This window comes from Leptopilina boulardi, unplaced genomic scaffold, assembly GCF_019393585.1.
Source record: "Leptopilina boulardi isolate dan_hultmark-lab unplaced genomic scaffold, ZJU_Lbou_2.1 LbouV2_266, whole genome shotgun sequence".
Taxonomy (NCBI): Eukaryota; Metazoa; Arthropoda; class Insecta; order Hymenoptera; family Figitidae; genus Leptopilina; species Leptopilina boulardi.
Window position 1 is genome coordinate 2,055,102 of NW_026137825.1, and position 13,170 is coordinate 2,068,271.

Genomic DNA, 13,170 nt, shown 5'->3' on the forward strand with positions numbered 1-13,170 from the left:
TATTCCACTGAATTTGAAGAGAAATTTTATATTTAATAGATTTTTTATTTGAACAGAAATTCTATTAAGCAGAATTTTTATTTAACCAATTTTCCATTTAGCTGGAATTTCATTAAGCCAAGTTGTCATTTTCTAGAATTTTCATTTACCAAAAAAATGTTCTCTTTGTAATTCGGTGAAATGAAAAATTATTAAAACATAATTTCAGTTAAATAAAAATATAGACTAAATCATAATTCAATTAATTCTATTAAATATGGAAATTTTGTCTAATAAAAATTCGGCTAAATAGAAATGCATATTAAAATGTAAATTTTGTTAAATTGGAAAATTTTATTCAAAAATTCACTTCACTGAAATTTCTGCTAAATAACAATTTTTGCTAATTGAAAATTTTTTGTTAAACAAAAAAATTCAATTGTAAATATAAATTCTGCTAAATGAAAATTTGGCTTAACAAAAATTCAATTGTAAATATAAATTCTGCTAAATGAAAATTTGGCTAAATGTAACGGTTACTGTGATAACGGTTGTTATGGAAACGGTTTTTATGGCAACCATACGAGCCCAATGGGAAACTGCCACGAGTAACCATTGGCGTATTAATGGCCCAATGATGGGAGCCAATGAAAAAACCATTGGCACCCAATAATGGACCATTATTGGTAAAGTCATGGGCTGTCCACGCCGATGCCAATGATTGGCAACCATCATTGGCAAATTATTGGCAACCAATAATTAGCCAATATTAAAAATTTTAATAATAATTTAAAAAATCAATAATTTAAAAAAAAATTTATATTTTTATTATTTTTTAATAGTTATTATTATTATTATTTTATTTTTAATAATTAAATTAAAATAAAAAAATGGTCATCAAAGTATTAGTGAAACTATTTCTTCCAAAAAAGAGTTTGTCTCAAATCCAATTAATAGAAGAGACATCGGGCAGAAAAAAATTTCGACGAGAAAAAAATTTTAGATCACTGCTTATATACCAATCAAGTGGCATCTCAACTGCGAGAAACAGTGATGTTCGCCCTCCCTTTGCGGCGTTGAATGAACTAAAGTCCAGAGCTGAGCCATCAGCGCAGCGCGGGAACATTTGAAAAATTTGATTTTATTAGATATTTTATTTTATAATAATTAACGAATTATTAAGTATGACATTATGTTATTAATAATTATTAATGACATTAATTATTTATTAAGTTAATTATTTGTCATATTTAAAATAAAATAAAATATCTAATAAAATCAAATTTTTCAAATGTTCCCGCGCTGCGCTGATGGCTCAGCTCTGGACTTTAGTTCATTCAACGCCGCAAAGGGAGGGCGAACATCACTGTTTCTCGCAGTTGAGATGCCACTTGATTGGTATATAAGCAGTGATCTAAAATTTTTTTCTCGTCGAAATTTTTTTCTGCCCGATGTCTCTTCTATTAATTGGATTTGAGACAAACTCTTTTTTGGAAGAAATAGTTTCACTAATACTTTGATGACCATTTTTTTATTTTAATTTAATTATTAAAAATAAAATAATAATAATAATAACTATTAAAAAATAATAAAAATATAAATTTTTTTTTAAATTATTGATTTTTTAAATTATTATTAAAATTTTTAATATTGGCTAATTATTGGTTGCCAATAATTTGCCAATGATGGTTGCCAATCATTGGCATCGGCGTGGACAGCCCATGACTTTACCAATAATGGTCCATTATTGGGTGCCATTATTGGAATTATATTGGCATCCCTGGCTCCCATTATTGGGCCATTAATACGCCAATGGTATTTTTCCCATTGGGAGTGTACGACAGACGGACGGACAGACACGAAAGCCAAACTATAAGACTTTCGGGCCTGAGCCACGAAACCCTAAAAATGGAAAATTCTACAAAAGTATATGAAAAAAAATAATAACTTGAAAAATTTTATTTGTACTTTTTTATAAATAATATATTACTAAATTTTTTTTTTATTTTTTTTTTTATTTGGTTATGAGATAGTGCAAAGACGTTTTAATATGCTGAATAGGTGCAACAGCAACTTGACGTTGACTTATGATAATATATATATATATATATATATATATATATATATATACAAAGAGGAAGTGAATAGAGGAGAAAAGCGAGTTCGTCATGCAGAAAGGACGAACTTATTGGAGTAAAGCCCTTTTGTTTTCAACAAATCGAAGTTGCTATACTTCCTGAAAGACTGTTCTTCCATAAAGGCTCTCTTTTCCTTTATACATTATAGTTCACTATCTATTCTCTTCTCACGTTTATTCCCCCCCTTTGGCACGTGCCTTTAACTCTCTTTTCAATGAAAGAACCTGTCTGTTTTTACGTTTCACCTTTTCTACCTTTTCACTCTCTTAAAAAGTTCATTTTAATTTATTATCACTGTTTACCTTCGCCATATATATATATATATATATATATATATATATATATATATAACAAATCCGGTAGTTTACATTTAATTATATAATTTTATACTTACAACTTCTTTTTTTCTAAAAAAAAAAACTAAATAATAATAAACATCTCAAAAAAAATCTGCATAAAACAAAAATTCAAAAGAATTTTATTCCTCTCAAACTAAGAATTAAATTTTATAGTGGTTATTGAAGTAGAATTTTTTTTCATTTAAAGGAGATTAAAATAATTATACTTTTAAGGAAAATTATTCTTATTTCAAGAGGAAAATGTAAAATCAAAAACGAATTTTCCTCTCAAATTTAGAGTAATATTTCATCGAAATGGATTTTTTCTATTCAAATGAGAATAAAAGCTGTTACTTTGAAGGAAAGATTATTCTAATTTCGAGAGGTTAATGAAAAATGATTTTTCCTCTCAGAATTAGAGTAAAAGTTTATTAGCGTCTATCAAAGTAGAATTTTTTTCTCTTCTAACGAAAATAAAAGCTGTTACTTTCAAAGTAGAAGATTATTTTAATTTCGAGAGGATAAAGTAAAATATTATAAAAAAATAAGTTTTTCCTTTCAAAATTAGAGTATTATTTTCTAGCAGTTATCGAAGTTGACTTTTACAACTTAAATATGAGATTAAAATCTTATACTTTTAAGAAAGTTTTTTTTCTTATTTTGAAAGGATAAACTAAAAGATATAATCAAAAAGTTATTTTCCTCTCAAAATTAAAGTAATATTTTATTAAAGTGAATTTTTTCTATTCAAATGAGATTAAAATTTTTTATTTTCAAAAATTATTCTTATTTCAAGAAGATAACGTAAAATTTTATCAAAAATGTATTTTTCATCTTAAAACTAGAGTAAAATTTCATAGCAGCTATTTGAAATGAAATTTCCTTTTTCGAATGATAATTAAATTATGTTACTTTTACAGAAAGATTACTCTCTTATTTTGAGAGGAAAAAAAAGTAATAAATCCAAAAAAAATTAAAAAAAAAAAACGGAACATGATTTTGTGGATGAAAATTTGGTTGGCATATATAGAGACATGTATGGTATATGGTACCAGAAGTAATACATTGTCTGGTCTCTGGCGTGGCTAACGAATCGGCATTATGTGGGAACGGGCAGTCATCGATTGCGTCCTGTAAGGGGAAGTTGCATACCCCCACTCTACCCGCCGGGCCATAAACACGGAGCTCGAGGGACGCATGCACCGCGGGGGGCCTAAGCGACGTTCTCGGGCCTAATGACATTTTCTATTTATGGCCCTTAATGAGTTTTTCCAAAAAAAATAAAAAAATTTTAAATATTAACAATTTTTAATTTTTTTTAACATATTCTTATTCCTCGTAATTTCACGATTACGAGCATATGTTGTTCGAATTAAAAATGTTAATATTAAAAATGTTTATAATTATTATTAAATAATATTACATTTAATTGTTTCTTAATTTAATTATACTGTTTAAAAAACAGTATAAATTAACAAACATTTTCCTTCACACTTACAGGCTTAGGACTGGCAGCATTTCACTTATTCGTGAAGGCTGGCGTGTTTAAAAAATGTGTGTTTATTTATACAAAACAGAAAATCAGAACTTTTAAAAAATTTGCTTGTAAGCCAGTATAATATAAAAGCTTTGAAAGCTTTATTAAAATATATTTGGTTTTATTTAATACATATTTGACTTGTAATGAATGTAAATTTTTATAATAATATAGAGGCCAGTCCTAAGCCTGCGAGTGTGAAGGGAAAATGTTTGTTAATTTATACTGTTTGTTAAACAGTATAATTAAATTAAGAAACAATTAAATGTAATATTATTTAATAATAATTATAAACATTTTTAATATTAACATTTTTAATTCGAACAACATATGCTCGTAATCGTGAAATTACGAGGAATAAGAATATGTTAAAAAAAATTAAAAATTGTTAATATTTAAAATTTTTTTATTTTTTTTGGAAAAACTCATTAAGGGCCATAAATAGAAAATGTCATTAGGCCCGAGAACGTCGCTTAGGCCCCCCGCGGTGCATGCGTCCCTCGAGCTCCGTGTTTATGGCCCGGCGGGTAGAGTGGGGGTATGCAACTTCCCCTTACAGGACGCAATCGATGATCGCCCGTGGGAACTAATGAGCGAAACGGACTCCCCCCCTCTCTCTCTCTCTCTCTCTCTCTCCCTCTCTCTCTCTCTCTCTCTCTCTCTCTCTCTCTCTTTCCTTCATAGAAGCACTGTCCTGGGAAATCGCGCGGAGATTTATTGCTCGACCGACTGGAAGCTTTGCGATTACCAAATCGGTTATAGAGAGAGAGAGAGAGAGGTATATATTCAAAAATTTATTCGCTCGACCAAACACGGACGACGGAAATCGATCGAAAACCGGTTCCAAGGATATACCTACTCGAGAATTCATGGCTCACTTCCTGATAAGGTTTCGCCCCCCCACCAAAAAACAAATATATATATATATATATATATATATATATATATATATATATAAATATATACGTTTACTTCATCCCCCCCCCCCCTAGCTGTAAAATTTCATTTGGAAAATTTTAATTTTTTCTCAATAACAAAAAAAAAACGTTCAATTTTTCAGAATTTCAATGATAAAAACAAGAAATTTCGTTTTCTTAAATAATTTTTCTTTATAAATTTTAAACTAATTTTTTTTTTTATTTAAATATAATAATTACAACGTTTATTTTGATTTAAAAGTAAAAAAAAGGATTTACGGACTTTTATATAAATTATAATTTGTTCTATCCAATTGAATTTGTTGAAATTGTTTTCTATTTTTTTTTTTTTTTTTTTTTTTTTGGTGTTTATCTAAAATGGTAAATAATTGTTTTAAATGAAAATTAAATTTAATTAAGAGAAACAAAAAAAAAAATTAAATAAAAAGTTTAACAATTCCAAACCTGTTTCTTTCATAATATTGGGTCAAGTTTTCAAGTTTCTCGAGTTAGAGGCGCCTGACAGCAGGCAACCCACTTTACTCGCTCGCAATTCATACGCCAGCACTTCACTGAATAACCCCTTTTTCGTAATTTAAACTATAATAATAATTAACAAATAACAATAGTCCAATTTAAATAAATATATATATATATATAAATTTCAAAATTTAGTACAATTATTATTATTTTAAAAATTAAATTGTAAATTAAAATTACATAAACAAAATTTTTAAAAATGATAGAAAGAAATAAAAAATTTTGTATTTATAAGCAAATAATAATTAAATAATAATAATAATAATAAAATACTTTAAATTTTAACACAATTTTTCACAATATTTTCGCTAAAACAATATATTTGAGTGAAAATAAATTTTCATTGTTCCAAAACTACCGTATATATATATATATATATATACAAATGTGAAAATAGAAATGTAAAAAAAATTTAAAAATTAAAGAACAAAATAAAAAAAAAATTCATTTGTAAAACATAAAAAAATCCTGTAAATTGTTATATTTATTGTACTGATAAATCTACACTATACGTTATCGGGACAATTGTTTAAAAAAAAAATAACGAAAAAAAAAAAATCTGTAAATTCATTGGCAAAAGACAAATGTTTTTTTTTTTTTTTTTTTTTGTTAACGTGCATTAAAAAAAAAACATTTATTTTCAGTATTTGGCAAGGGATTTTGAACAGAGTGATAAAATGGAGGATAAATGTGCGATATCGGTGACATAGAGGTTGACGTTATGTGACAAACGTCTGTCAAAAGACATGCGACACGTGATATTGTTGGCCACATATTTAGTATATTTGATAGTGTTGAATCGATAAGATTTATAACTATATATAATATATATGTAAACACATAGAATATTAACTAAATCAAAATATCCTGTCAAAACATATATATATTTAAATTTTGATTTTTTTTCAATTAAGATTTGAGAGTTTTTTTTTATTAACTCTAACTTTCTATGTAGCCGAATTATTATTATTATTATTATTATTATTATTATTATTATTATTCCGTGAAATTTTTAATTATCCCAATTTTTATTGAGCAGAATTTATTTAATTAGATTTTATTTCCCACAAAATTTATTAAGCCGAATTTTTTATTTAGTCAAACTTTTTTTATTTAGCCGAATTTTTATTCAGTGAAATTTTTATTATTCCAAACTTTCCATGCGTAGCCGAATTTTCTCGTAACCTAACTCTCTTTTAATACAATTTTTTTATTAAGTCCTACTTTTCATTTAGCCGAAAATATTATTCAGTTTCAATTTTTATTTTCTTTTAAGTAAATTTTTATTTTATTATAAATTTTTATTTATTCAATGTTTTATTCAACCAAATTTTTTATTTAGCCGAATTATTATTTAAGTAAAATTCTAATGTAACCGAATTTTCATTTAGTAGAAAATTGTCTTGTTACTAAATTCTATTTCAATTAAATTATTATAAAGCTGAATTTTTTATTTAGTCCAATTATTAATTACTAAAATTTGTATTTATTCAAAGTTACAATTTAGCAGAATTTCTTAAAACTAATTATTAATTACTGTAGAATTCGTATTTACCCAAATTTACATTTACCAAAATTTTTGCAACTAAATTTTAATTTTTCCAACATTTTATTTCACGTAATTTTTATTTAGCCGAACCGTTTTTATTTAGTCAAATTATTAATAACTTAAAATTTTTATTTTGCCGAATTTTTACATATAAGGATTTTATAAAATTCTAATAAATTAAATCCAAATATATAAATAACATTGAAAGAACGAGAAATCAATATTAAATATATATATATATATGTTATGTGTATTTTCATTCACCGCGTAAAGGAGAAAAATATAAAAATTTTCAAAGAGACGCAAAATTCATAGAAAAAAAAGAAAACTAATCTTTTATAAAGCAAAAGACTTGAAACACGTTCCAGTCGCATATAGTTTGTAAAAAAAAAGAAAAATTAAAAAAAAAACCAAATGTAGACTTGATGGAAAATGCTTTCAACGTCAGTCAATTCGTTTGAATTTTATTGGCCCTCACGAGAAACTTCATTGAATTTTTCATTGGAGGCATGTAACTGGCATTTAGATGGCACTGATTTAGTTTGAGTTTCTGGACTGGAATAACTGAAAAAATAAAAAAAAATGTAAAAAAAATTCGAATAGAAAGCAGAAATTAAACGTTCAAGAGCCAAAGGAAACTCGTATGAAATGGACATTCTTGTTTGGTTTACTTTTTAATTTAGTTGATTTTATATGAAAAAAAATTTTTTCTCGTTTTCATCATATTTTCAAGTATACATATATATATATATATAACACATATATGTATATATACCTGTACCCAGAGTGGCGCTTATTTATATATACATACATTTTTTTTTTAAATATTGCATTTGGAAAAAAAATTGTTCAATAAAAATTTTTACAACTATTTCAATTAATAACTATTAGTGACTATTTTTTAAAAACAAAATTGGAAATAACCTTTTTTTAATGAGATTAAAATTATTAAAAATTATTATTATTATTATTATTATTATTATTATTATTATTAAATTATTTTAAAAAATAAAATAATACATACGTAAAAAAATTATATTTTCAAAAATTAATTTAAAAAAAAAAATTTTTTACAGACGCTGATTGCGGGACAAGGACTCAATGACGATATGTGGCACACCCTGAGATTTTCGAGGAGGGCAAATTCTTTAAAACTTCAAATTGACGACGAAGGACCCGTTAGAGGTAATTATTTAATTTATTAAATATACTGAAACATTAACATTACTTTCTAGTTATGTTAACCAGAATTCTAGTTGAATTAACTAGAATTCTCGTTAAAATAACCAGAATTCTGGTTAACCTAACCAGAATCAAAATGTTAAATATACCCTAACCAGAATTCTGGTTATTCTAACTAGAATTTTTTTTCAGTGAAAAAATTTTTTTTAATTATTTTATTTTAAACAAATTATTTTTGTATTTTAAAAAAATTATTTTAAAGTACCTAATTATTGAATAATTAATTTTCTTTTAATTTAAATATTTAGACAAAAACAAAAACAAATTGTTCCAATCAACTTAATTTTGTCAGTGCGGAATGAAGTGAAAAAAGAAATATTTTTTTTTTTTTTTTGGTCCTTTTACAATTCTAATGTTAATCAAGGGAAAATTTAAGCATTGAGCGAATGCCCAATATAGACGATGTGAAATCCAATTTGAATTTAGTAAAGGATAACTATGTGTGTTGAGAGACGCACAAATGGCAAGCAAAAAAAAATATATATATATATATATATATATATACAGAAACGATTCGTATTTGTGGAGAGGGGAAAACACCACCGCGAATAACATTGTCTATATATATATTTCGATTCGATCGAAGCCAATCAACTGTTTTACATCTGAACACGACGACGTACAATTTTCCCTACTTTGCGTCTGCTTATCCATTTTCAAACCCACACCGCATAGTTTGTAAATTGCTTCACGTAAACTTTACCCACAAACAATTCGCATTTAATTTTCACATAAGTTGTACATATATATATATATATATATATAGGTATATGTATGTATAATATTGCGCATTTATTGTAATATTTAATTATTTTACCAAAGTTAGGATTAAAATTCCTAATTTACGCCAATTCATAGGAAATAAGATAATCGAGGGTTAAAATTGGATCAAACCTCTAAAATGTGATATTTGATAACTATACTTTCACTTTCACGAGGAAAAAAATCTTTATCTGAAACAGCGATATATTTCTCTAGAATAGCAAAAATTTTCGCTGTTTTAGTAAAACATTTCGCTATTCCAATGAAATAAAGTGAGAATGAATTAATAGTAAAGTGAAAGTACAATTAAAACCGTAATACCGTAATTTTCTATTACGGCGCGCGTTTGTATCAATTTCGGTGTGTCAATTATACGGTATTACCAAAATTACATGTATTTTAAAGATATTTTGCGCCCACCGTAAAATTAGAGCCAATGAAAATTTTAAAAATATTTCAATTACAACGAGGGAAAAAATTTCATCTCATTTTCTAAATCTGAATTAGTACCCAACCAAAAATTTCTATATTATACCAGAGTTGACTACTGGCGCATAACTGGTTCAGTATTGGCTGCCGAGTCTGGGCAGTCTGTACTGAACCAGTACTGGTATTTTCATTGTATCCGTACTGGTGCAGTACCACCCTTCTAGTACTGGCAAATCAGTACTGAGCAGATATTGAGCCAGTACTGGCTCAAATAGATTTTCTTTTTGAATCCATTTAATTAATATTTAATTTGTGTTAGGTTACTAAAAATTTCACACACTTTTTCCTAAAAAAAAAAAGTATTACCTGGAGCAGAGATTTCACTATTGCAGTGAAACTTATCTCTGTTACAGTTAAAGTTTTCTTTTCGTATACAATAAATTACAAAACCACCAGTACTCAGCCAGTAGTGAACCAGTATTGGTTACCAGTACTGGTGCCAACTCTGGCAGCCAATACTGGTAAAATGTTATCATTCCAAAGTTTCGCCAACTCTGGCGCCAATACTGGGTGCCAGTACTACGCCAACTCTGGCGCCAATACTGGGTGCCAGTACTGCGCCAACACTTGTCAGTACTGCGCCAGTACTGCGCCATTAGTAAATTTTTGATTGGGTAGTATTAATTAAAAATAAAATCCATTTCTGCCAGGACTGGCTCAATATCGGCTCAGTACTGGTTTTCCAGTACTGGGAGGGTGGTACTGCACTAGTATTGATACAATGAAAATACCAGTACTGATTCAGTATAGATTTCCCAGCCTCGGCAGCCAATACTGAACCAGTACTGCGCCAATAGTTAACTCTGGTATAATACTGAAATTTTTGGTTGGGTAATTGATGCACTTACCCTATATCTATTAAAAATATTAAATTCCAAAATTACACAATTATTTTACAATGAAAAAAATTAAATTGTAATATTTTTGAAACGTTTTGTAAAAGCGGGAAAATATAACTATTTTCATATACAAACTCTATACGGATGTCTGTTTTGTGCTGCACGAATCGAGATATGAATGTCGCAAGTTTTAGCAGAAAAGTTGTGAACTTACATTACGTTTAATTTATTCGCTTAATGGAGTATAATTAGTAAAAAGCGACACTAAACCACCTATGTAGTGACATTAACTTTTACAATTCTCAATGACTCGCCAAGTATAACTAAATAGGCTTTCCGTTAAAACTTCTTTTTCAAAAGTTCAAAGAATTATATCAAAACTTCAAAGCTATTTAATTTTTTTTTTTTTTTCTAACAAGCTAGGAATATTTTTCATTTTTAAGTCCTTATACTTATGTCCACCTGATATAATATAATTTCCCAAGAGAGGATTTATTTATTTATTATTTTTTTTTTAACAATCTCCGCTTTACAAAAGAAAAAAGTTTCATATTTATTTTGTTATTCACTCATGACAATAGAGAAATAATTTATCAAATAATAAAAAAATAAAATTAAATACATTTCTTTTTATTTTTAAAGTAACTTTGTTTTGTTTGCGTTTATTATTTATTTAATCATAAACTACTTAATTATTTTACGCCAATAAATTATTATTTTCATTTTTTATTATTATTATTATTATTATTATTATTATTATTATTATTATTATTATTATTATTATTATTATTGTTATTATTATTGTTATAAATTCTGAAAATTATTTTGGAAAATAAATTACTTTATGCAATTAAATTTAATAATCTTTCATTTAATTAAATTTATACTGATAATTAAAATACACAGATAATGTGTCTAATTAAATTTATAATTATTATTTATTTAACATTATATATAGTTTATTAATTTGAAAATTAGCATTTATAAATCTCATTAGTTTAATAATTAAATCAAATCATTTGTGAAATCGTTTCGTTGACACTCTCAAAAGTTGTTATCATTTTGCTATTTCCTAATATTATATTAAATTTGTTTGTTGGAAATAAATTTTTTTTTACATTGTTTAAGTAATTTTGACTAAATTTAAAAAAAAAAAAAAAAATTATTTTAATATTTCTCAAAAAAAAATTTATAATCCCTATTTTTAGGGTTTGAAATAATTATAAAATTATGTCATTAAAAATAAAAAGAACTCACTGATATTGATGATGGGTCCTAAAGGGTCCAGGTATAGCTGCGCTCTTCTTTCTTGAGGCCCTAAAGCAACTTTAAGGTTAAATCTTAAGACCAGCAGATATATAGCTTATCTTCAGATTTACCATTAAAGAGGCAGCCAGGAAGTTTGTAAATAGCAAAACAAAACGTGCCGCAAACTTTTTAAAAATTTATTTTATTGGTTAGAATAAGCCACACTTTTTTTAAACACTCAAAAAAAGATAAAATATAAAAAAAAATGATTTTACATACACTTTTAAAATAAATGTCCTTTTTAGGCACATACAATTTCAATATTAAGATAAAATTTCATTGTAGGCAGAAAACAATTTTAATTTATAATTTATTAAAATTTATTAAATTTTGAAAAATATAAAAAGTTACCGACATGAAATCTACCTTACCGACTGATGGTAAAGAAATTTTTTTAAAACAAAAATATAAACAACTTACAGATACAGAAATCTACCCTACCGACTGATGGTAATAATTTTTTTTTTTGAAAAATAAATATATAAAAATTACCAACGCAGAAATCTACTTTGCTGACTGATATCAATTACTATCTGTCGGTAAGGTAGATTTTTATGTCAGTAATTTTTTATATTTTCATTTCAGTGGGAATTTCTTTACCATCAGTCGGCAAGGTAGATTTCTATGTCGGTAATTTTTTATATTTTCATTTTTCAAAAAACTGTTTACCCCGTCAGTCGGTAAGGTAGATTTCTGTGTATGTTATTTTTTTAAATATATTTTCAACTTCGATATATGTTTATTTTTCCACATTACTTTTCAAAATTTTTTAATTAAAATTACCGTGCGAGTGTAAAGTGCAACATACGCTAGACTAAAAAAATAAATTTCGAAAAAAATGTGCAGTTAGGTATGCGTAACCCTCGTCTTATCCCACTAGCGGGTCGATGGCTAAATGTATATAGCCATCAGTGCAAAGATCTACAAGGAAATATAAAACCGTGTTGCCAAATGCATAATTCATTATATTTCTCAAATCAATCCAGTGATTAGTAGATGACAAATTATATGATCATTGCATGTGACAATCAGGGCTAAACATTGTCGCAAATAAAACTTTACAGATGAGATGAATCAACTTTTATACATAAATTGGTTTTATTTATGAAAAATTATTCAACATTCAATAAGACGTTTTCGAAAGTTCCTGGCATAATGATTTCGACTTAGCCCTCCCACCCCCCCCCCCCTCTTCCCCATTTAAAATAAACTTTTAATATTCGCGAAAAAAAGACGATCGCGATTTTAAATTATAATTCGGACGCGCGCGTAACGAGTTGTCTTGTATGTTACGAAAGACAAACAACGAAAACGAAATTGTAAACACCCTATGAACGTTCACAATTATAAAATTGTCGAATTAACACTCCCGAAGTTAATAATTTTTAAATCCGACACGACACGAACAGCTGTATCCGTATACGCTGTATAATGAGAATAAGAAAAAAAATTTATATTATATATATATATTAAACGACCGTCACTTTCACTAAGTTCGAACACTCCCGTATAATGTAAAATTGCAAAAAATT

General features: G+C 26.7%; 1 protein-coding gene across 1 annotated transcript in view; it reads left to right on the forward strand.

Moving 5' to 3' along the window:
* LOC127281166 (neurexin-1) overlaps positions 1 to 13,170 on the forward strand; it is a 358,116-nt gene that overhangs the window by 223,061 nt on the left and 121,885 nt on the right. The window contains exon 16 of the mRNA XM_051304733.1: positions 8,075 to 8,183. Coding sequence (XP_051160690.1) covers positions 8,075 to 8,183 — 109 coding nt within the window. The remainder of the gene's footprint in view (positions 1 to 8,074; positions 8,184 to 13,170) is intronic.